Source organism: Peromyscus eremicus, chromosome 8a, assembly GCF_949786415.1.
Source record: "Peromyscus eremicus chromosome 8a, PerEre_H2_v1, whole genome shotgun sequence".
Taxonomy (NCBI): Eukaryota; Metazoa; Chordata; class Mammalia; order Rodentia; family Cricetidae; genus Peromyscus; species Peromyscus eremicus.
Genome location: NC_081423.1, coordinates 15240213 through 15263281, shown reverse-complemented (window position 1 = coordinate 15263281; position 23069 = coordinate 15240213). Strand labels below are relative to the sequence as shown.

General features: G+C 51.4%; 1 protein-coding gene across 1 annotated transcript in view; it reads left to right on the top strand.

The window, feature by feature from the left end:
* Stk10 (serine/threonine kinase 10) overlaps window positions 1–23069 on the top strand; it is a 96489-nt gene that overhangs the window by 34983 nt on the left and 38437 nt on the right. The window contains exons 3-4 of the mRNA XM_059270234.1: window positions 8982–9030; window positions 12078–12227. Coding sequence (XP_059126217.1) covers window positions 8982–9030; window positions 12078–12227 — 199 coding nt within the window. The remainder of the gene's footprint in view (window positions 1–8981; window positions 9031–12077; window positions 12228–23069) is intronic.

Sequence of the window (23069 nt, the reverse complement as noted above, 5' to 3'; positions counted from 1 at the left end):
AGGGCAGCAGAGAGGATGCTGTCTGGCAAGGCAGGGTGTAGCATGAATCTTAAATGGTCTTATTAATAAAACCAAGCCCAGAGCCAGGTATTAGGGTGAACGCTGGAAGACCAGAGAAGCAGAACAAGCCACAGCCACCTCACCTCGCCAGTTCCTCGGCTGATCCTGTTTCCTCAGACTGGAAGCCTCTGAGTCCTCATCCAGAATGAAACTCAGCTGAACTGCTGCTAAAAGCCTAAAAGCTTAACCAGCTCTAGTTCCTGGTCCTCACGCCTTATATACCTTTCTGCTTCCTGCCATCACTTCCTGGGATTAAAGGCTCATGTCACCATGCCTGGCTGTTTCCAGTGTGGCTTTAAACTCACGGAGATCCAGGTGGATCTCTGCCTCTGGAATGCTAGGATTAAAGGTGTGTGCTACCACTGCCTATCCTCTATGTTTAATATTGTGGCTGTTCTGTTCTCTGACCCTAGATAAGTTTATTAGGGTGCACAATATTTTGGGGAACACAATATCACCACAGCAGGGTGTCTTTTAGAGTGACCCATGGGTGCTAGGGTGTTCAGCCGGTGATTAGATTGCCCAAGAACGTACAAGGCAGTGAGGCAGGGATGGCCTGTCACTGCTCTATCCCTGTTCTGTCATGGTCGCTGAAATAGCGCCTGGTACAGGGCCCAAGTCCCATGAATCTCCCTTCCATTCACAAATGGCCAGAGCAGTGGAGCCCAGAGGCCCCAGAGCCTGCCTCATGACAGCTGTTTAGCCTAACCAAGGGCGGTGTGGTCCGCAGTGGTCTCCAGTTTCCTTGGCCTTCAGCCACACAAGGAAGCTAGTGACTCCCGGCTGTTGTCACATCCCCCATCAGGCGCCCTCAAGCAGAGGTCGCTAAGGCAACAGGGATCTCCTAGGTACTGAGGAAGGAGACCAGCTGTGCTGGGGACAAGCCTCCAGCAAGAGGGGCTAGGGACAGCAAGGGCCTCAGTTGCTAGAATTACCACCCACATCCCTGTGTGGGGAGGCCGGCCTTTGCTTGTTTGTGTTTTGTCTTACTTTCTTGGCGCATGTGTGAGGGTGTGTTTGCGTTTCTGTAAACATGCTTATGAAGGCCAGCGGTCAGCTTCGCGTATCTTCCTCCACCCCACCCTCGACTGACAGGCCTTATTTTTTGAGACAAGGTCTCTCCCTAACCTGGAACTCACTGATTCTTCTAGACCAGCTAGACAGCAAACCCCACAGATCCTCCTGTCTCCACCTCCCCAGTGCCCAGTCTGGGATTATAAGCGTTCATCACACACCCAGTTTTTTGTATGGGTGCTGGATATCTGAACTTGGCATGTATGTACAGCCTGCACCTTACTGACTGAGCCATCTCTCCGTACCTCCTTGTTTTTTCATAACTTTACTTATTTATTTGAGGAAGAGACATCACATGGGATCCGCCTTCTTAACAAAATTTTAAGTGTAGACTATACATTGCTGGGGCTGGAGAGATGGCTCAGCGGTTAAGAGCACTGGCTGCTCTTCCAGGTTCAATTCCCAGCACCCACATGGCAGCTCACAGCTGTCTCTAACTCCAGTTCCAGGGAATCTGACACCCTTACAGATATACATGCAGGCAAAAGCACCAATGCACATAAAATAAAAATAAGTAAGTTGAAAAAAAGAATATACATTGCTGTTGATTATTGCTACAGTGTGGACAGCAGGCTCCAGAGCCACTCAGCTTGAGTAGCTGGAGCTTTGTGTCCATTTAGTAGTAGCCCGCTGTCTACAGCTGGGCAGCTGGTTCTGCTCTGGGATCTGTGTTTGTCAGTACTGGGTCCCTGGCATAAATGAATCTGCAGTACTGTCTCTCTGATGCTGGCTCCTCTCTCTTAGTGCAACATCCTCCAGGTGCATGCCTGTCTTCTGCCATACTGCAGGCTTTTCTTCTTTGTGTGACATACTCTCTGTGTGTGTCACCCATCTGTCATGGACACATAGCTTGCTTCCACACCTTGCCTTTTGTGAATGGTGCTTCAGTGAGCGTGGGAGTATTCACAGCTTTTTGGGACCCTGGTTCCAATCCTCTTTTTTTGCCGGGGGGGGGGGTGTTGTTTTTTTGAGACAGGGTTTCTCTGTGTAACAGCCCTGGCTGGCCTCGAACTCAGAGATTTGCCTGCCTCTGCCTCCTGAGTGCTGGGATTAAAGGCCTGCACCGCACCACCACATCTGGTTCCAATCCTTTTAGATAAATGCCCAGATGTTGGATAGCTGGATCCTATGTTCCATTTTAGATTTCTTGAGAAACCCCACGATGGCCTTGAGCTCAATCTTCCTGCCTCAGCTTCTTGAATTCTGGTCACCACACGACTCCATGCTGTGTTCTGTAGCAGCAGCTCCACATTGTGTCCCCTCTGGCAGTGGGCCAGGGTTCCCTTTATGTCCCCTCGACAGCACTGATAGCGGTGTCTCTGATAACAGCAGTCTGACAGGCAGGCTTTCCTGGTTTGGCTTGTACACTTGTCTTTGGAGACATGTCCGTTCTGTCCTAGCCAGTCTTGGTGGGGATGATGGAGTATCTTTTGCTGCTGGCTTCTAGGAACTCATCTGGAGTTTGTCTGGAGATGGGCCTGTTAGGAAGTGGTGGTGGTTGGCAGGTGTGTCCCTGGGCTGCAGGCCACCTTTCACCCCGTGTCCTCTGCTCCACAGAAGCGTTTGCATTGGACAGGCCCATCTGCTCATTTCTGGTGGCAGCACCTATATGTCTGGTGTCATGTCTGTGAAGTCACTGCCAAGACCAGTGTCATGAAGCTTCAACTATTGCTTCTCTCAGGCCCTTTACAGTTTCTGCTTATAGCCAACTTTTCATCGAATTTCCATTACTGTTTATGTACAGTAAAAGTCTAGCTTCTTTCTCTTCTTGTGGATGTCCAGTTTTACACACCCCAACTCTGACATCCTTGCTGAAAGTCACTGGGCCATATATATGAGGGATTATTTCTGGGCTTATTGTTTTGTTCATCTTTATGTTTAGTGCCATTGCCAGATTGTATCAATTTGTGTAGCTTTGGAGTATGTTTTAAAAGTGTAAGACTTCTGGATTCGTAACCTTTGAGCTGAGATCAAGTTCAGAAAGTGTGAGACTTATAGTTGGGGTCTCTTTTTTCAAGGTTGTTTGGACTGCTGAGGACTCCTTAAAAATCCTGTGAACTTGGGGCTGAGTTTTTCCATTTGTATAAAAGATTTGTTAGGACTTGGTAGAGATTGCCGAGCCTGTGACGGCAGTGGGTGGTAAGCCTGTAGATGGCAGCGGGTGGTGAGCCTGTAGGTGGCAGCGGGTGGTGAGCCTGTAGGTGGCAGCGGGTGGTGAGCCTGTAGGTGGCAGCGGGTGGTGAGCCTGTAGGTGGCAGCGGGTGGTGAGCCTGTAGGTGGCAGCGGGTGGTGAGCCTGTAGGTGGCAGTGGGGTGGCAGTGGGTGGTGAGCCTGTAGGCGGCAGTGGGTGGTGAGCCTGTAGATGGCAGTGGGTGGTGAGCCTGTAGATGGCAGTGGGTGGTGAATCTGTAGATGGCAGTGGGTGGTGAGCCTGTAGATGGCAGTGGGTGGTGAGCCTGTAGGTGGCAGCGGGTGGTGAGCCTGTGATGGCAGTGGGTGGTGAGCCTGTAGGTGGCAGCGGGTGGTGAGCCTGTAGATGGCAGTGGGTGGTGAATCTGTAGGTGGCAGCGGGTGGTGAGTCTGTAGATGGCAGTGGGTGGTGAGTCTGTAGGTGGCAGCGGGTGGTGTCCCATTTTAACAAGCTTAGGTTACAATCAGTGAACCTGGATGTCTTTCCATTTCTCTTGTGTTATCTGTCCTTGCTTTCAGGGACATTCTGTGGTTTTCACGTGATTTTTATACCCTGCAACTTGGATTTTTCAGCTGTGAGTTTTGCTGTGCTGAGGCGGTGTTCCTACCACTGTGTTTCCACCTTTGGCCTCCAGCTGGGGTCATCCGAGGCCCTCCAGCACAGGGTCACTCTGGGTTGACGTCTGTGATGAAGCCGTGTTCTGCACCATGTGTGTTGAATGTCTCTCACAAAGCTGTCTAGTCTGACCAGAGCCTTGGGTGCATCATTGAATCAACCATGTGTTATTTCTCCCTGCATTCTGTTAGTACAAAAATAGTACAGTAATAGATTATTGTATGTTGAACCATCCTTGCATTCATAGAGTAAATCCTGCTAGGCTGAGGTCTAATCCCACCTGTAATTGGCTGATGGTTTGCTCCATATTGAATATTTTTGCATCAATATTCACCAAAGACTCTGGTCTGTAGTAGTGTATTTGTATATAACCTACAGTCTCTAAACTCTCAAACCCCACTACTGTGCAACTGCTGGGTAAATAGTTGTTACACTGTATTGTTTAGGGAACAGTGATAAGAAAAATGACCATTACAGACATGTTTATTCCTCATATTTTCAACCCAAAGGTTGGTGGATTTCATGAATGCCAGCCAGTAGATTAGAGGGTAAACTTGGTTACTGTTGGTTTTTGGTTTTGTTTTTTTCCTAGTTAAACTCCATGTAGCTGTGTGAAAGCCCCAGGTGATGATAATCCAAGCCCCCTCCAGCCCTGTGCTGCTGGAAAGCCAAGGGTAATCCCTGAATTCCTAGAGGCTAAAAAACCCAGTGAGGCATGAGACTCCAGCCAGAGCCAAGGAGGCTAACTGCACTCTGAGCTTCCCAGCAGCCAAGGCAAAATACAGATAAAAGGGAAGCACAGGAGTCCTGAACTCTTGAACTGTAGAAGAGGAAGAAAGCCAGACTCTCAGAGTGCACAGCTTTCCCAGGGATGACCGACCTTAGAAGGCTGAGTGTGTGTGAGCCCTTGTATATGAGTGTTGTGCAAGGGAGGTTGAACTAGGAGGCACAGGGCCCGCCTAGGCCTGGTGACTTCTCGTGGTGGCTTGTGATAACCCGAGGGTGTGCCACCAGCTTGTGGTTCTGGGAAATCCTATGTTTATGGGCAGCCATGGTCCCCGAGCGGCAGTTGCTGATTTGCTGGAGGTGCCAGAGAAGTGTAACGGCAGTGTGGTGTTCCTGCTGGACCTTCCAGCCAAGGATTGCTTAGTGTCCCGGTGACGTTGGAGGCAGAGCTCAGTGCCATTTGATAGATAAGGAAACTGAGACTTGGGGAGGTTCCCAATCACAGTCCTTTAATGGAGTACCGGGAGGGACTGTTACCTTTTCTTTTTTGATGATACCTGGCAGAGAAGGGGGGTGTCTGGCCCTGGCACTGTGCACAGCATGGCAGGCTGAGCCTGTTGGTTTCCAGGCGGCACTCCTTCAATCCTTGCAGAAGATCTAGAAGCCAGTAGTCGCCTGTGTTACAGAGAACTGGCAAGTGGCTGGAGGCTGTTCCACCAGCGCTTGAGGGGTGAGAAGCCCTACAGAAGCTTCCGGGGGCGTAGTGGGTCAGCCTGACTGCTAGCAGACATTGCCCTGTTTTGATTTTCCTGGGTAAGAAGAAGAGGATGGTGTCCTGGTTTTGTTTCCTGTTGCTGCTGTTAAAACACCCTGACCAAAGCAATTTGGAGGAGAAAGGGTTTATTCCAGCTCATGATTCCAGTTTACACTTCATCACTGTAGGAAGTTAAAGCCAAGTCGGGAGCAGAGCAGAGTGAGCACACGTATGCTGTGTTCAGCGTTTTTTCTCCACTCTTCCACAGCGCAGGGGCCAAACCCAGGGATGGTGCTGCCCACGTTAGTTAACACCATCAAGACAGCCCCCCGTGGACATGCCCGCAGGCCCCCTGATCTAGAAGTCCCTCACTGGGACCCTTTTCCCATGTGATTTCCAATGTGATGTGTCAAGCGATAACTTGACATATATCACATATAGCTTTCATGGAGTCTCAAAAACAAACACAGCTGGGCTTGGTGGCACACGCCTTTAATCCCAGCACTTGGAAGGCAGAGGCAGGTGGATCTTTGTGAGTGCATGGCCAGTCTGGTCTCCAGAGTGAGTTCCAAGTCAGCCAGAGGTATAGAGTGAGACCATGTCTGAAAACAAATAGAATAAAACAGATCCCAAGTTCTATGGATGAGTCACGTCACGGTAGCAGCTTATATTGGCTGAGCCCTAACCAGGGGGATCGACTTGGTGTTCCTGGGAGGGTGGGGTGTGCCAGTCACCTGACCATCTCACCTGCTGTCCCTGCATGGTGACTAGGATTTGTATCTTCCACCACTGCTCTATGGATGATTTTCCCAGTGGTTGATAGGAGCCCCTGGGTCTCTTGTGGAGCTGGGAAGGGTTACCCACAGGGTGCTGTGCAATTTTCTGATGCCTGGGAGGAGTGTGGGTGAGTGGGTGGGGGGGTGAGTGGGTGGGAGAGTGAGTGGGTGGAGGAGTGAGTGAGGGAGTGAGGGAGTGAGTGGGTGGGGGAGTGAGTGGGGGAGTGAGTGGGTGAGTGGGGGAGTGAGTGAGTGAGTGAGTGGGGGAGTGAGTGGGTGGGGGAGTGAGTGAGTGAGTGGGGGAGTGAGTGGGTGGGGGAGTGAGTGAGTGAGTGGGGGAGTGAGTGGGTGGGGGAGTGAGTGAGTGAGTGGGGGAGTGAGTGGGTGGGGGAGTGAGTGAGTGAGTGGGGGAGTGAGTGGGTGGGGGAGTGAGTGGGTGGGGGAGTGAGTGAGTGAGTGGGGGAGTGAGTGGGTGGGGGAGTGAGTGAGTGAGTGAGTGGGGGAGTGAGTGGGTGGGGGAGTGAGTGGGTGAGTGAGTTGAGCGGTTGAGTGTGAGTGAATGGGCGAGTGTGGTGGTTCTCCTTCCCTGGTATACTGGATGTGCAGATGAATACTTCCTCAAGCCATTATTGTCAGATGAGAGAGGTCAGTTTGCTGTTGATGGACCGGCAGGGTGAGCTAGCTGTCTCGGAGCCACATGCTCCCTTCCTGTGGGCAGCGGTGTGCAAGCAGACAAGTGCCCTTCCTCTGTGGCATGTGGTGGGGCTGGTGGGGTCGACTGCCTGCTGCTCCTAAGACCTGGTACCTCTCACGTTGCTGGCCCAGCTCACAGCCCCACTTGGCATTCCAGGACTGCTCACCCTTCGATGCAGTCTGGCCTTATTTTTTACTTTTTTTTTTTTTTTTTTTTTTTTGGTTTTTCGAGACAGGGTCTCTCTGTGTAGCTTTGCGCCTTTCCTGGAACTCGCTTTGGAGACCAGGCTGGCCTCGAACTCACAGAAATCCGCCTGGCTCTGCCTCCCGAGTGCTGGGATTAAAGGCGTGCGCCACCACCGCCCGGCTCAGTCTGGCCTTATTTGGCCTGTGGGTCCCTGCATCCCATCCTGGCTCATCCCGCCATACAACCCAGTGGTTGGCCACAGTTGTGGGCAAGAAGCGCAGCATTCCCCTTTAGAGCTGAGGAGATGAGTCCAGAGAGTTGAAGGCACCCTAAGGAGCTGTGGCTGTCATCAAAGCCCTTTCTCATTCCATCCTCATCTTTACATCACATGGAAGCCTCCAGAACAGTGGTTCTCAAGTTCCCAACTTATGGGTCACAACTCTCTGGAAGTCAAATGATCCTTTCACAGGGGTCACCTAAGACCATTGGAAAACACAGATATTTGTATTATGACTCATAACAGTAGCAAAATTACAGTTATGAAGTAGCAACAAAAGTAATTTTATGGTTGGGGGTCACCACAACATGAAGAACTATGTTAAAGATCACAGCATTGGGAAGGTTGAGAAGCATTGCTCTAGAAGGTCAGACTGGGACCCATCATAGTCCTGCAGTGCCTCCTCCCTCTGTTTGGAGAGCTGGTGGGGACCACCTGGGTCATGGCTGAATGTAGCTTTCCTGTTTAGAGGGACCCAGCTTCCTTGTCAGCCCACAGTCCTGGCTCTATCCCTGCTGAGTCGCATCACAGGGACTGGAGCTGGAAGGTGTCCATAGAGTATCCATGATGGTGGTGTCTCCACTAGGGAAGATGACAAAGATCTCCTTAGGGTGCTTCAGGAAGAGATCACCTGTGTGCTGTCCTTCACTAGCTGCTGGGGGTTTTCCTCTGGGCTGCCACCTGTTACGTGTGCATTTAGGTCTGCGTGCTGGCTGGCTGGCTGGATGGATGGATGGATGGATGGGTGGGTGGATGAGTGGGTGGATGGGTGGGTGGGTGGATGGATGGGTGGGTGGATGGGTGAGTGGATGGATGGATGGATGGATGGATGGATGGATGGATGGGTGGGTGGATGGATGGATGGATGGATGGATGGATGGGTGGATGGATGGGTGGATGGGTGAGTGGATGGATGGATGGATGGATGGATGGATGGATGGATGGGTGGATGGATGGATGGATGGATGGATGGATGGATGGATGGATGGATGGATGGGTGGATGGATGGGTGGGTGGGTGGATGGTTGGGTGGATGGTTGGGTGGATGGTTGGGTGGATGGATGGACAAATGTCCTGGGGGTTAGAAAACCTGCTGTCCAAGTCTAGGATCTGGCACCAGTCTTTATGGCCTTGGTGGGACACACTTCTTTCTGGTCCTCTAATTGTACATCTGATCTGATCCCCCAGCCCCCAAGCCCTGATATTCTGATGGCCTGAGTAAGCTAGAGCAGGGCTCTGGTAGGTGGCTTTGGCACAGGATTCTGTGAGGCTATGGCCACCCTGGATTTGATAAGGAGGTTCTCTAAGGCTCTTGGCCTCAGAGCATGGGAAGTGGGATGGTGTAGGAAGCAGGGTTGAGTCTGGACGGGCTATAGGGGCATGTAAATAAGACATTAGGCCTGGCTGTTGAAGCTGTTGCTGAAGCTTTGGATTTTGTGGCAACTTGATTTTCTTTTCTGGAAAGATAAAGTGCCCATGGCATCCTCTCTGGGTATCAGAGGCTGCTGTGAGGGTGGGATGGTAGGGAGGAGATGGACAGATGGCTACGTCCCAGGCAGCGGGGTAGGGTAGGGCAGGCACTATGGCACAGGGCCCCTGCTCATTGCTGTGTTTTGTATTTCCTACAGATCATGATTGAGTTCTGCCCTGGGGGAGCTGTGGATGCCATCATGCTGGGTAAGTCTTTCTTTAGCTGCTAGGAATGCAGGACTTGCCCTGAGCCCTGTATGTGCTCCTGGCCAGCTCTGACTGGTCCCTCCTCCCCTCTAGCTCCCTGCTCCTTTTTGGGGTATGGAGAGAGCGCTGGCCTTTCACTGGAAGATGAGCACTTCCTGTTCAAGATGCTGTGTGTCTTTATATCGGCTGCTTACCCTTTGGAGCCTTCTTGTCTGTGAGCATGTATGATGCCTTCCACATGGCGCTGAGTGGGACACCCAAGTGTCTGAATCTGTTACTGCTGCTATCACAGAACACCTGCAGCTGGATGAGTTATCAAGAACAGATATTGCCGGGCAGTGGTGGCGCACGCCTTTAATCCCAGCACTCGGGAGGCAGAGGCAGGCGGATCTCTGTGAGTCTGAGGCCAGCCTGGTCTACAGAGTGAGTTCTAGGACAGCCAGGGCTACACAGAGAAACCCTGTCTCAAAAAACAACCAAACAAACAAGCAAACAAGAACAGATACTGATGTGGCTCATGCTTCTGGGGCTGGGAAGTCCAAAAGCAAGGCAAGCGTCCCAGCTGAAGGCAGAAGGAAGGGTGTGAGCAAGAGAAACAGAAGGGCATCATCGAGAGCCCACTTCCACGAGAACAAACCTACCCTGACAACAGCATTAGCCCCTTTGTTAGGGGAGAGACAATGATCTCCAAGTAGCCCTCAGGCTCTCAGGGGCACATTCATTACAGTGCCCACCCGTTTTGTAAGTGCTCAGGAGGGGGCTATCAGGTCTCGATGTCCTTGGCAAGGCTGGTTGATATTGATGCTAATAAAATACTGTACCTTAGTTTTGTTCCTACTGCTCCAGCAAAATGCCTGAGGCTGGGTTCTATAGAGGAGAGAGGTTTGTGAAGCTCTGTTCTGGAGCTGAAAGTTCACCGTGGGAGGGGTAGAGGGGTTGGTTCTAAGGGCCTTTTGGTGGCTAGGGTCACAATGGGGAGAGAACATGCAAAAGCAATGACATGGGGAGAAGGAAGTCAGAGGGCTTAACGGGGAAACTCCTTGTTTCATCTGTCTGTCTGTCTGTCTGTCTATTTGTTTGTTGAGATAGGCTCTCACTATGTAGCCCAGGCTGGCCTGGAACTCAATATAGACTAGCTTGACTTTGAACTCACAGAGATCCTCTCGCCTTTGACTGGGGAGTATTGGGATTAAAGTGTGTGCCACCATGGCCAGCCCTTTGCTCTTTTTATAACATCTGGCTCCTGCAAGTACCACCTGAGACCAGGCTTTTTCCTTCTGATGGTGGGGCTCCCTTGACCTAATGACCCTGACTTAGGCCCTGACTCATAAAGGCTCTACCAACTGTACACTCCCACACCAGAGACCAGCTCGTGAGCCTGTGGGGGACAACATCAAGCCTTACCCCAAACCCCAAACTGGAGTGCTTTGTGATCAGTGTCTGCATGCCTGGTTATAAATCTGGAAATAGTACCTCTGTTTATTTGTGTGTGTGTGTATGTGTGTGTGTGGTATGTGTATGTATGGTGTGTATTTATGTGGTATGTGGTGTGTGTGTGTGTGTGTGTGTGTGTGTGTGTGTGTGTGTGGTGTGTATATGTGGTGTGTGTGTGTGTGTGGTGTGTATGTGTGGTGTGTGTTTATGTGGTGTGTGGTGTGTGTGTCTGTGTGTGTGTGTGTGTGTATGGTGTGTATATGTGGTGTGTGTGTGTGTGTGGTGTGTATGTGTGGTGTGTGTGTGTGTGTGGTGTGTATGTGTGGTGTGTGCGTGTGTGTGGTGTGTCCTGGCTTCTTAACTAATTCTGATGGTCCTGCTTCCACTCCCAAGCTGGACCTTCATTTGTGTGCCATCTCTCCAGCCGCTAGAGGGGTACTTTTAAGTGTAAACCCAATTGCATGCCTGGTTACCCAGACCCACTTACGGATTCCATATTGAACCCAGTAGCGTGCAGCCATCACAGAAAGGACACACAGTCCTATTCTATCAGGCCCTGCTGGCCTCCAGCCTCTGCCACCTTCTCTGACATACAGCCTGACTCGATATTCATGCCATACCCTGTCTTCGGTTCAGCCATTCCCTTTTCTACAATGTTCTTCCTGTTCCCCACCTGCTCTGGTCTATTAATCCTTGAATCTCAGAGGAGGACTCTGTCTCCAACAAACACTGTGTGGTGGGGAGAGTCCCCAGCATGCAGAGGCTCTTGGTGACTGACCTTCTGGCTCTGGCCCCCTCCTACATTTCCTGATGCTCCCACCAGCCAAAGCAGCCTCCAAGCCTTTGCTTCTTCTGGCTCCTTGACCTGGGCTGCCTGTGTTCCACTATCAAACACTTCTGCCTCTGGGGCTCCCACTCGTTCAGATGGGATTGCTGCGTATCCTGGCCGGTCTGTGCCCATCCCCACCCTGTCCTAAGCATCACTCTGCATCCACACCAAGCCCTGACCCCTGAGAAGCACCCACTCTGTGCTGTGGCTTGAACATGTCCCCCAAAGCCCATGTGCTGCAAGCTTAACCCTCAGATTCACCCACAAATGGAGTTTGGAATGGGCCTCCGGGAGGGAGTTGGGGTTAGATGCGGTTGTGAGGCCATCCCCATGGCGGCATTAGCGGCATGCTGGCACACTTGCTATCTTGCCATGTGGCACAGCACAAGGACCTCATAGGTGATGTCATGCTGTTGGGACTTCTAGCCTCCAAAACTGTGAGCCCTTTCTGTATCAATTACCACAGCAAAATGAACCAGCGTGCTCTGAGTCCTGCCCCACTGCTCTGCATTTCAGTGTGCTGTTTGTGAACCTAAATTCTGAAGCATTGGGTCTGTGAAGTGGCCTTCAGCAAGGAGCCACTCTGCTCCTTGGTGGCCACCTCTGTGCACCAGGGAGAATAGCGGGGTTGGCCCCACGGCAGTGTTGTGGGAACAGGATTGGTCTCTGTGCCCACACACTCCTGGTGATGCTCCCCACTGCTGGGCGGTGTAGGGTCAGGTGGCAACCTAGAAAGGTTGGCCTGGTGAGTGCTACTCAGTGACAAAGTGCTCCTCTTTTCCAGAGCTAGACCGAGGCCTCACCGAGCCCCAGATTCAGGTCGTATGCCGCCAGATGCTGGAGGCGCTCGACTTCCTGCATGGCAAGAGGATCATCCACCGCGACCTGAAAGCCGGCAATGTGCTTATGACCCTTGAGGGGGACATCAGGCTGGGTAAGAAGGGCTTCTGGGTGAGGGCTTGAGAGGCAAGAGGTGGCTAACTGCAGGTGTCCTGGCTGGAGGAGACCTCGGCCTCATAATGAGTGTGGGGTTCTCACTTCCACAGCCACCACTACAGCCTCCGAGGTTCCAACAGTCGTGTGTGTGTGTGTGTGTGTGTGTGTGTGTGTGTGTGTGTGTGTGTGTCCCGCATCCTCAAGTCACAGGCTATTCTAGTGCTTTTCAACCAGGCCCAGGGAACATTCGGCAGCATGGAGACAACCAGAGGTGAAGGTGTTGCTTGAACCTTGTGGGGTGCTGGCCAGCACCGTGTGGTATATACGATAGCCCATGATACCAGAGCTTGGCTCTGGCTTCCAGTCTGACAAACTCAAATGGGAAAGACCCTGTATCTAAGCACTTTTACCCACCCAGCCATCTTGCTGTTTCCCCCTGAATATTTTCAATACATATTGATCGAATCCACGGACACAGCCATGAGTGTGATGGAAGGTAAACTGAGTATCAGAATTGATTTTTGTTTGTTTCATTTTTCAAGACAGGGTTTCTCTGTGTAGCCCTGGATGTCCTGGAACTCAATTTGTAGACCAGGCTGGCCTCAAACTCAGAAATCCACCTGCCTCTGCCTCCCGAGTGCTGGGACTAAAGGCGTGTGCCACTGCGTCTGGCTTCTTCCTGAGTTTTTAGCTAAACACCATGTGCGCATGCACACTCTGCTCCGGGAGGCGTGGCTCTGAGTGCCTTCCATCTTCCCTTCAGCACCGTTAAGTAACATGCCTGTAATTCTGCCATTTGATGGACAGCACATGCTTACCATACAGTCCACAAGCCCAGGAGGGGTCAGGTGAGAGAGCCTGGAAGTACCTCAAACTTCTTTACCTGGTCATGTCCACCATGTTGTCCCATGGTGCCCATCGGTGCTTGTGCATGTGTCTTAGTGGCTGCTGGACTCAGGGTGCAGGTGGAGAGAACACATACAGTAGGGGTGGCACCCCGGTTCTGACTCATATGACAGCATTCAGCTCCACTGCCTAGTAACCTCTGACTAATTCATTGCTCCTCTCCCCGCTCTCCACCTTGTTCTTCCAGAGTAGAAGCGTCAGCCTTCGTACTTCCTCTAGGGGGCGCCTCAGTGTCTTAGGGACATATAAGAAGCAGTTCCATGGAGCCCCCCTGAGAACTGCAGGGGTAATATGAAGGTGGGGCAGAAGGGCACAGTCAGTCAGAAGTATGCTCCAAAGCGTTTGGCAGAGGGCTCAGAGAGGGCAAGGGCCAGCCCTGGGACACACAGCTGGCAAGAACCAAGCCAGGGTCTACCCAGACTTGGAATTCTTTGGGCCCCTCTTACTACCCTCATATACTTGTATAACTCAGAGTGTCCTGGAGAAGTGCTTGGCTGTTCATTTTCCCAGGGAAGGGTGTAGGAGATGACGCCTGTACCACATGCCATGTGTGAGAAGAAGAGGTGAGCTGCAGAGTCGGGGAGGCAGACTCAGACGGGCCTGGTTCAGCTCCTGGCTCTGCCACTTCTGTTGTGTGGTCCGAAGATGAGTACTAGCCGTTAAGACCCCAGCTTTTATTAGCAGTGTGGGTATAAACGTGGATCCTCCTGGAAGGGTTATGGTGGCTGTAAGGGTAAAGTGACAGTACTGTCACATTGGGCAGGTGCTGGGCACCTGCTCCTGCCTTGTGATGAGTATTCGCGCCTGTCTCGGGTTTCCTTCCTCTGAGGTTCTCTCTGTTGTCAAGTCCGGCATGGCTCCAGCTGCCCCGTTCTGGACTGACAGTTGGATTGTGTTTGTGCAGAGAGAAAATCGGCAGCCTTAGGACATTGGGATATTGGCAGGGTGTGGCCTCTGGAACTAAAGGATCTGCATTGTCCCGGAAGAGGCAGGTCACCTACTCCTTTTGAGCCTGGTTCCCACACTCAGTGCTGCCTTGCGGACTGGGGGTGAGTTAACGCAGATTCCACCCTGTTGGCCCCGCACAGCTGAGAGGCCAGCAGACATGTGACCGCTGTCCTGCTAACTGCTGTGACATAAGGGTCTCCATTCTCCAAGTCCCTGCATGCCTCACCCAGGTGCCCCTTGGGGAAGATGAGGCAAATCCCTTAACTTCCAGGGTCTTTCAAGTGCTAACTATCCAACAGTCCAGGTGCCCAGCCTGAGCCTAGAGCAGTTGGAAGATGGTAACAGTCTGGTTTCTTAAGGGTCTTGACTCAGAAAGGCCCCCTGCTGTGCTGGAGACATGCCTAATGGCCCAGCTGGAAGCCAGATACTTCTCACCCCTTTCTTAACCTCAACCCAGCATCCCTGACTCTTGCTGCAGCAGATGGGGGTCCTGGGTCTTTACCGTCTAGTATTCCCTCCCTACTTTTCTGTAAGAATACACCCAAGATCCTGAGGGGATGCTTAAAACCCAAGATAGCACCAAGCCTCCTGTAGACTAGGTTTCTCCTATACACACACCTGCAGCCAAGTTTCATTTAGGAATTAGACAGTGGACATCAGCAACAAGAAATGATGCAGCAGGGGTTATCACGGGGTTATTGTAACAAAGGCTACATGAGTGTAGTCTGTCTTAGTCAGGGTTAACATGCAATGATGAAACACTAGGTCCAAAGCAACTTGGGGAGGAAAGGGTTTATGTGGCTTACACTTCCACAGCACTGTCCATCATGGAAGGAAGTCAGGGCAGGAACTCAAACAGGGCAGGAGCCTGGAGGCAGGAGCTGATGGAGAGACCATGGAGGGGTGCTGCTTACTGGCTTGCTCCCCATGGCTTGCTCAGCCCACTTTCTTATAGAACCCAGGACCACTAGCCCAGGGGTGGCATCATCTACGGTGGACTGGACCCTCCCCAGTCGATCACCAATGCAGCAAATGTGACCAGGCTGGCCTCAAACTCAGAGACCCACCTGCCTCTGCCTCCCCAAATGCCTCTGTTATAGAGGCATTTGCTGTGGGATAATGCTTTTGTACACTGGTTTAATGAAATGCTGATTGGCCATTAGCTAGGCAGGATGTATAGGTGGGGTGAGCAGACTAAAGGAATGCTGGGAAGAGGAAGAGCAGAGTCAGGAGTTGCCGGCCAGACACAGAGGAAGCAAGATGACAAGGCAGAACTGAGAAGAGGTACCAAGGCACGTGGCTAAACATAAATAAGAGCTATGGGTTAATTTAAGTGTAAGAGCTAGTCAGTATTAAGCCTGAGCTAATGGCCAAGCAGTTATAAATATTAAGCCTCTGTGTGATTATTTTATAAAGGCTGCAGGACTGTGGGTGAGAGATTTATCCTGACCGCAGGCCAGGAGGGATACAGAAAACTTCTGACTACGGGCATTTTTTTCTCAATTGAGGTTCCCTCCTTTCAGATAACTCTAGCTTGTGTCAAGTTGACATAAAACTAGCCAGCACATGGTCTCCCTCCCTCTGAGCAAGGCTGATAATGTTTTGGGCTGACCATGAGTAACTAACAAAGTACAAAAAGCTGAATTGCAATCAGGGGCACAGTAACTGCTGCACTGTGGGCCAGTGTTGAGTACCTGGGAGCTCACCTCGTCCTCCAAGGCCACCGACTGCATTTTACAGAGGAGGACTGTGTAGCCTAGAGAGGTTAGTTCTCTTACCCAGTTTCACACAGCTAGCAAGAGGGGCAGCGAGGGTTCCAATCAAAGCGTCTGGCTGTAGAGCTGCCGTGCAAGCCACTGCCCCTCGTAGACTCTCCTGTGTGTGAAGTCAGACAGCCGATGCTTGTCTGTTAGGACCACCGAATCGGGGGGGGGGGGGGGGGGGGAAAGAAGCAGCTAGGCACCTCACATAGCACTGCTAGGCCTCCCCGGCCTCTGCCTTTGTAGGGAACCCCAATCTTGAAAGATTCTGACAAGATCTAGTTCGACATTTCCCACCATCACCTGCAAGATAAACTAGAAACCATTAGAGGTCGAGAGGTCAGTAACGCTGGTGAAGGGCTCTGATTGGCTTAGCTTCTAGTCAGTCTCTGGCATGGAGTGAGGGGGGGCGGGCAATATGGAAGTCCTCCTTCCTTTCAGTGTTAGTATAGTAGGCAAGACGGCCTTTTCAGAGGAAGAGAGGGTTTGGCGAGAGAGACAGCCATTGTTCTCAGCCTGTGAGAATCATGTAGGAGTGAGGGTACAGAGCAGGACACAAGCACAGAAGACTGTGTTTGCAGTTTGGGGTGATGTGGGGAGAAGAGAGGCAAAGAAGACAACACTGTGGAGCTGAAGATAATGGGAAGCCTGTGAGCAAACAGGCTGTGTCAAGGGGTCACTTGTAGTCACCCCCAAACCTACGGAAAATAAAGTAGAAAACTTGTCACAGCAGAGTAGTCCTTCCGGTTTTCTGGCTGGATAACAAAGGCTCCATTTAACAGATGAAGAAATTGAGGCCCAGAGGAGTGACACTGTGTGCCTGTGATCACATTAGCATCTTGTCACCTCCCTGCATGATACTGTTGCTGCCACGACACCCCCATGAGGGGAGACCATTCTGTAATTAGGAGACACCTCCTGCTAGTGAACCCAGCCAGGCCACTGGCTGCTGCAATCCTGTCCTGGATGCAGAAGAAGGTGGTGGCCCTTGGGAGCTCTGGGCAGGGCAGGAGCCTCCACAGTTTCCTTTCCTCACCCCTGGTCCAGCAGGTCACAGCCTTGCTCCCTAGGCTTGCTTCCCTTTTGGCCCCATGAGGGACCTGGCTACTGTCGTGTGGTGTTTTGGATGGGGTAGTTTTCACCATGCAGTGTGACAGGAGCCCTCGGGTTCCAGGCGACTATGTGGAGGTTGTTACGATGTCACCCCACCCCTTCCAGGCACCCCTAATCCTAGCAAACAGAACTTCGTGTAGCTTAAAACATTTCAACTTAACTGTTTTCGTGTGTGTGCGTGAAATATTTTTATCCTCAGAAGAAGATAATATTTATACATGTATAAAAAGTACTTCAAGTGTTTGGGAGTAGTGGAACTTGCCTTTAATCCCAACACTCTGGATTTAGAGGCAGGCGGTGTTAGAAGCTAGCCTGGTCTACATAGCAAGTTACAGGACAGCCAGGGCTACATAGTGAGGTCTCAAAGAAAGAGATGGGGGTGGAGCCAGGGAGAGGGGAGCACTCATGAGCCTCAAGGTATTCATCATAACACCGAAGTCAGAAGTGACCTATGTGTGAATCCAGGAGAGCTGATGTCTATGTGTTTTTGTTCCGTTTTATATTTGTGTGGTGCTGGGGCTCCAGCCCGGGGCATGCCGAACTTAGCATGCTGGGTAGAGGGAAACACTTTCACTCAGCTCTCTCCCTTGGCCCCTAGACTGTCTTTTTAAGTATATGTATGTTTTTTTGTTTTTAGCTGAAACACAAGAAGTCCACAGACTTGTGGGGTGCAGGGCGATGTGGTCAGACAGTGTGATTGCCATGGCCGTCACCCCAGATGCTCAGTGTTTCTTAGAAGAACATTTTCAATTGATTTGATTTTATGGCAGTCGGTCAACGGTAGTCCCTGCCTTAGAGCGTTAGCTGCTCCACCGCCTACCCACCCTCACCCCTCCTCCCTCCTGGCTCCTCCCACCCCACCCTACTTCTGGGAGATCCTCATATGAGTGGGACCGTGCAGATTTTGTCTTTCTGTGCTTGACAGGATGTTCTTGTCTGCTTTTTTAAGTCAGACAGTATCCGCCTGTTTCGCCGTATCCTCCAGTGTTGCTCACAGGCATCATTATTTCATACGCATGCAGAACAGGTTACCCGTGTTAGCTCTGGGCTGGATATTAAATGTGTCATATCACGTTTCCAGCCAACCAGTCGTTCCAGGAGGTGCATGCCAGCTCCTGGAGCTCCCTACTGGAGGGAGTTGCTGGGCTCTGAGGTCTCCTTTAGCTCACACGTACCTCAGCTCCTTCCCTCCTGCTCCCGCCGTGTACACCCTCAAGCAGAGCGCGAAGTCCCTCCTCACCACATCCTGTGTTTTACATAAGAGAAAAATCCCCGAATAATGCTGCTAGGTGTGTTTCTGTCTTCTTTCTTTCTTTCTTTCTTTCTTTCTTTTTTTTTTTTTTTTTTTTTTTTTGATTTTTCGAGACAGGGTTTCTCTGTGTAGCTTTGCGCCTTTCCTGGAACTCACTCTGTAGCCCAGGCTGGCCTTGAACTCACAGAGATCCGCCTGCCTCTGCCTCCCGAGTGCTGGGATTAAAGGCGTGCACCACCACCACCCGGTGTGTTTCTGTTTTCTAAACAGCAAAAACAGGGCACTCCATCAAAAATGTTTTAAAGAACAAAATTGTGTAAAGAAAAAGAATTAATAGACCAAGATCCTCTGTGCTCTGCCCCCACCTAAACCCCACCTCTGGGGAGGTGACTGCTGTGAGTTTGAGGTGCAGCTGAGTTTGGGGAGGCTGGTACATGTAATGTACAAATGTTCTTTAAATGCGGCTGGAATCAGGTTGCATGTGCTGTCTGTCTCAGAGTGTTACGGGTAAGCTGCTGGTCTGGGACATCCAGGCACAGCCTTGCTCCTTGTTTGGGGCTGCATGCTATTTCATATCTGAGGAGCCGCAGAGCTTGCCTCCAAACTCCAGCAATGAGTTCAGCTGCTTCCAGCTTGTCAGCCTTCTGAGTGATGCTTCTGGAAACATCTGTCCGTATTCTAAATCTGTTTGTAGACATCTGTAGCCAGAACCAGGATGCCAAAGGCATACAGTGGGGCCTCCAAGATGGCTTGCTGGTACCGGTGTCTGCTGCCTAGCCTGTTGATCTGAGTTCTTTGCCCAGAACCTGTGTGGTAGAAGGAGAGAACTGACTTCTGCAAGTTTGTCCTCTGGTCTCCACATGCACACTGTGACACTTACCTCCCCTCATAGCCCAAGATAAAAATAGTAAAATCTAATAATGAATTTGGGGCAGGAGAGATGCCTCAATGGTTAAGAATACCTACTGCTCTTGCATAGGACCTGGATTCAGTTCCCAGCACCCACATGGTCTCTCACAAGCACCTGTAACTCCAGTTCCAGGGGTCTTCCTCTCACTCCAGAGACACCAGGCATGCAGGGGTGCACATACATACATGCAGGCAGGCAAACACTCACACACACACACATACAATAAAATAAAAAAACCGAACATCCAGTAGTCCCTGCTTATCCATAGGGCAGACACTCCAAGACCCACAGTGGGTGCCTGCCAGTGCAGGTGGTTCAGAACCCTCTACATAACGTGTTTTTTCCTATCCATACATGGTGAAAAGGTTTAGTTTGTAAATTAGACATGTTAGAGAGTAACAACAATATTTGGTGGTAAAATATCACTATAATAATGTACTATAATGAGTGCCATTTAAGACTTATGACTTACTTCCAGAATGTCTTGTGTAATAGTTCCAGACTGGAATTGACAGCAGGTAACCAAAACCGTGGGAAGCCAAGCTGTGTGTGTTGGGAGGGGGTATGTGAACAGACTTTCCAGCAAAGTTTGTATGCTCCCCTAGCTGTGACTGTGCTCCCCTAGCTGTGACTATGCTCCCCTAGCTGTGACTGTGCTCCCCTAACTGTGACTGTGCTCCCCTAGCTGTGACCGTACTCCCCTAGCTGTGACTGTGCTCTCTTAGCTGTGACTGTGCTCCCTTAGCTGCAACTGTGAGAATGTTCCCTCAGTAAACCTGTTGGGTTTCCTGCTCCAGATGTGTGGTCAGGGCAGAGTCCCTGAAGAGTCAATCAGGGAGTCTGTGACCCTCCTGCCTTGTTTCTAACTCATTCAAAAATGGAGAGAGAATCGTGCTTTTATGAGAAGAGGCTAGTCAAAACGCCTTTGACTTAACCCAAGATGGCCCCCCACCCCCTCAGGGGCTTCCCTCTTGAACTCCATCCAAGTCACCCCCCATCAGTGTCTAGTCCAGGAAAAGCCTGAGGTCCTGGCTCTAGGAGGCCCCCCCACCCCACCCCCTCCACACTAGGCCCCTCTTTGTGAAGAGGAAGAAATAACTGCTACTCTAAGGCTGACTTGGTGCCTGCTTCCGGGCGGTCCTGGGGCTGGCTTGTCATTGTGGAAGTGGGTGGTTTCCCATTTCCCCTTCTGTCTTGAAGAAGGTGTGGCAAGGCTCAGGGGGATGGGATGGGAGTCTTTCTTGATGGCCAGTTTCTGGAAGTTTCACTCCAAGGAGTGTTTGTGGGGAAACAGGTTCACGGGTACCCAGGCTGACCCAGCAGGAAGGAAAGCCCAATCCACATTCTTGAGGGGCCCTTGAGGGACCACTCTCTAAGTAGGCTGGGGCTGGGGCTTCGCCTGTGTCTGAACCTCACTCTTAGCAGCCCTGCCCTGGGAGGAGATAACCTACAGACCCCTCTCTCAGGTCAACACAGAGAGAGAGAGAAAGAGAGAGAGAGAGAGAGAGAGAGAGAGACAGAGAGAGAGAGACAGAGAGACAGAGAGACAGAGAGAGACAGAGACAGAGAGAGACAGAGAGAGAGTGCGCATGTAATGCTGCCAGTCTGCACGGCCCAGGCAGAGAGCTGCTTCATGGCCACTCAGGAGAAGCTTGTCCATCTGGGCCTTTCGAGGCCTCAGGTTCTCAGGGTGGGCCTCTCCTTGGCTCCTGTGTGGAGCTGTCATGATGACTTGGGGTAAGCAGTCACTTCGCAGATGTCTCAATTTAATCCTCAGGACAGCTCCCAAATGAGCTCTAAAGGATCAAGGGTTAGCACCCCTGTGTCATGGGGGGGCACTATCCTGTCCCCCAAGGCCCTCTACCTAGCTTATTTCACCCCCCACCAGCTTCTGCATGTTTCTTGGGCCTGGAAAACCTGAGTGGTAAGGGGACAGACAGCTCCATACCCTACCCTCTATGTAGCCCGGAGAGTCCCCTAGACCTTTGGGGACCTTGACTCAGGACAAACAGGTTCGTGGCTTCAGTGATGAGAAGAATTTCAGGAATAGTCCATTTATATGGCAGAGTTTGTGATTTCATAAAGATCGCTTGGAGTGGTGTTGGCGTGAGAGGCAACAGAGGAGGAAATGATCAGTGGGTAAAAGTGCGTGCTGCCAGCCTGACGACCGGAGTTCCATTTCTGGAATTCATGTAGCGGAAGAAGGGAACTGACTCTCACAAGTTGCCCTCTGACCTCTACATGTAGAGCGTTTGAGAGCTCTCACAGACACGCAGACACAGACACACAGACACACACACACACACACACACGTTTTAAGAAGAAAGTAAGACACACCCTGGAGTGTGGGAGTATGGATGTGGGCTTCTCACCTTAAGTAAGACATACCCAAGAGTAGGCTTGGCTCCTCAAGGAAGAGTAAGCAATTATTAACTGACTTAGAATTGACAGTATTTGCCCCTTGGTGACTGAAATCACACCTCAAAAGGTTGCTAAGGAAAAAGAATTTCCTTCTCTTTCTTGATAAGAGAGATCGTGTGGTGTGTCTTAGTCAGAGTTCTATTGCTGTGATGACACACCATGACCAAGAGCAACTTGAGGAGGACAGCGTTGATTTCATCTTACGGCTTGTAGTCCATCATCCAGGGAAGTCAGGGCAGGAGCCTGGAGGCAGAACTGATGCAGGGCCATGGAGGGGTGCTGCTCACTGGCTTGCTCATCATGGCTTGCTCAGTCTCCTTTCTTATAGACCTCAGGACCACCAGCCTAGGGGTGACTGATACCTGAGAAGAGAGGAGTAGCAATCCTTCCCTATCCGTGAGCTAGGCCTCCCCACATCAATCATTAATATTAATTTTAAAATGCCCTGCAGACTTCCCAGAGGCAATCTAATGGAGGCGTTTTTCACTTGGGGCCCTCTTTCCAAGCTGACTCTAGCTGTGTCAAGTTAACGTAACACTCACCAGCACGGGGTAGCTCTGGAGATTCCTTGGATGGGAACAGAACTGGATAGGTGAAATGAGGCGCCACCAAGGCTGTACCAGGGTTTTGGTGTGTGTCCTTTTCCCATAAATGTGCCTTCTGGTGAGATTCCTAGAAAACTGACTGTTTATGTTGGAAAGGGAGGAAGACCTTGACTGGTTAGTTAGCTGTGCCGGAATGTTCCTGTTCAGCTGCTGGTGAGGGATTCCCACCAGATGGTTCGGAAGGGCTCTTCTCCCTCTTCTCCCTCTGCTCATGTCCCTGGAATTTCCCCTGCCTTTCGGTCCTGCCTCAGAAACGTCTCCCTCAGATCTTGACCAACTGCCCCCAATGGCCCCAGTACTCAGCCCTTTGCCTTGACTCATCAGCCCTGGAATCCTACTTCCCCAATCCTGACCCTCGAGAATCCTGCCCCCCAACTGTTGCCCCAGGAGTCCTACCCCAGTCCTGCCTTCACTGGTGTCCTCTCTAATCCTGCCCCACAGAATACTGTCCTCCAGTTGTGCTCCCAGGATTCCCACCAGATTGGTTGAATGTGTCACACTAGAGTGACAGGTTGCTGGCCTGCCGGGAAGGCCATCTCAGCAGTGGGATGGCACCTGGCACATTAGGATGCTCTTACATGCTGGTCTTAAATGAATGGGTGCCTCGGGTCCTTGCCTGGGCCTCCTCCAGGTGACCCTTCCTTCGCTCCCTCCCTGACTGCTTCCCAGGTCACACCGCTACTACACTCCTGTGTCCCCCACCCCTCCACTGCCCCCCTCCCTTCAGCTGAAGAAGCTTCTGTTGGTTGGTTGCTCTGTTTCCCTGAACTGGGTATAGAAGGCCGGGGCTGGGTTTGCCTCTGTGTCCCTGTGGCTCTGCTCCAGCCGGCCTGGCTCCTGAAGGTGCCTGGGGAATCTTGAAGGAGCCCAAGAGGAACCAGCACCCACTCTGTGCCTGGCCCCCCTCTGGTTTGAAGTTGTGAGT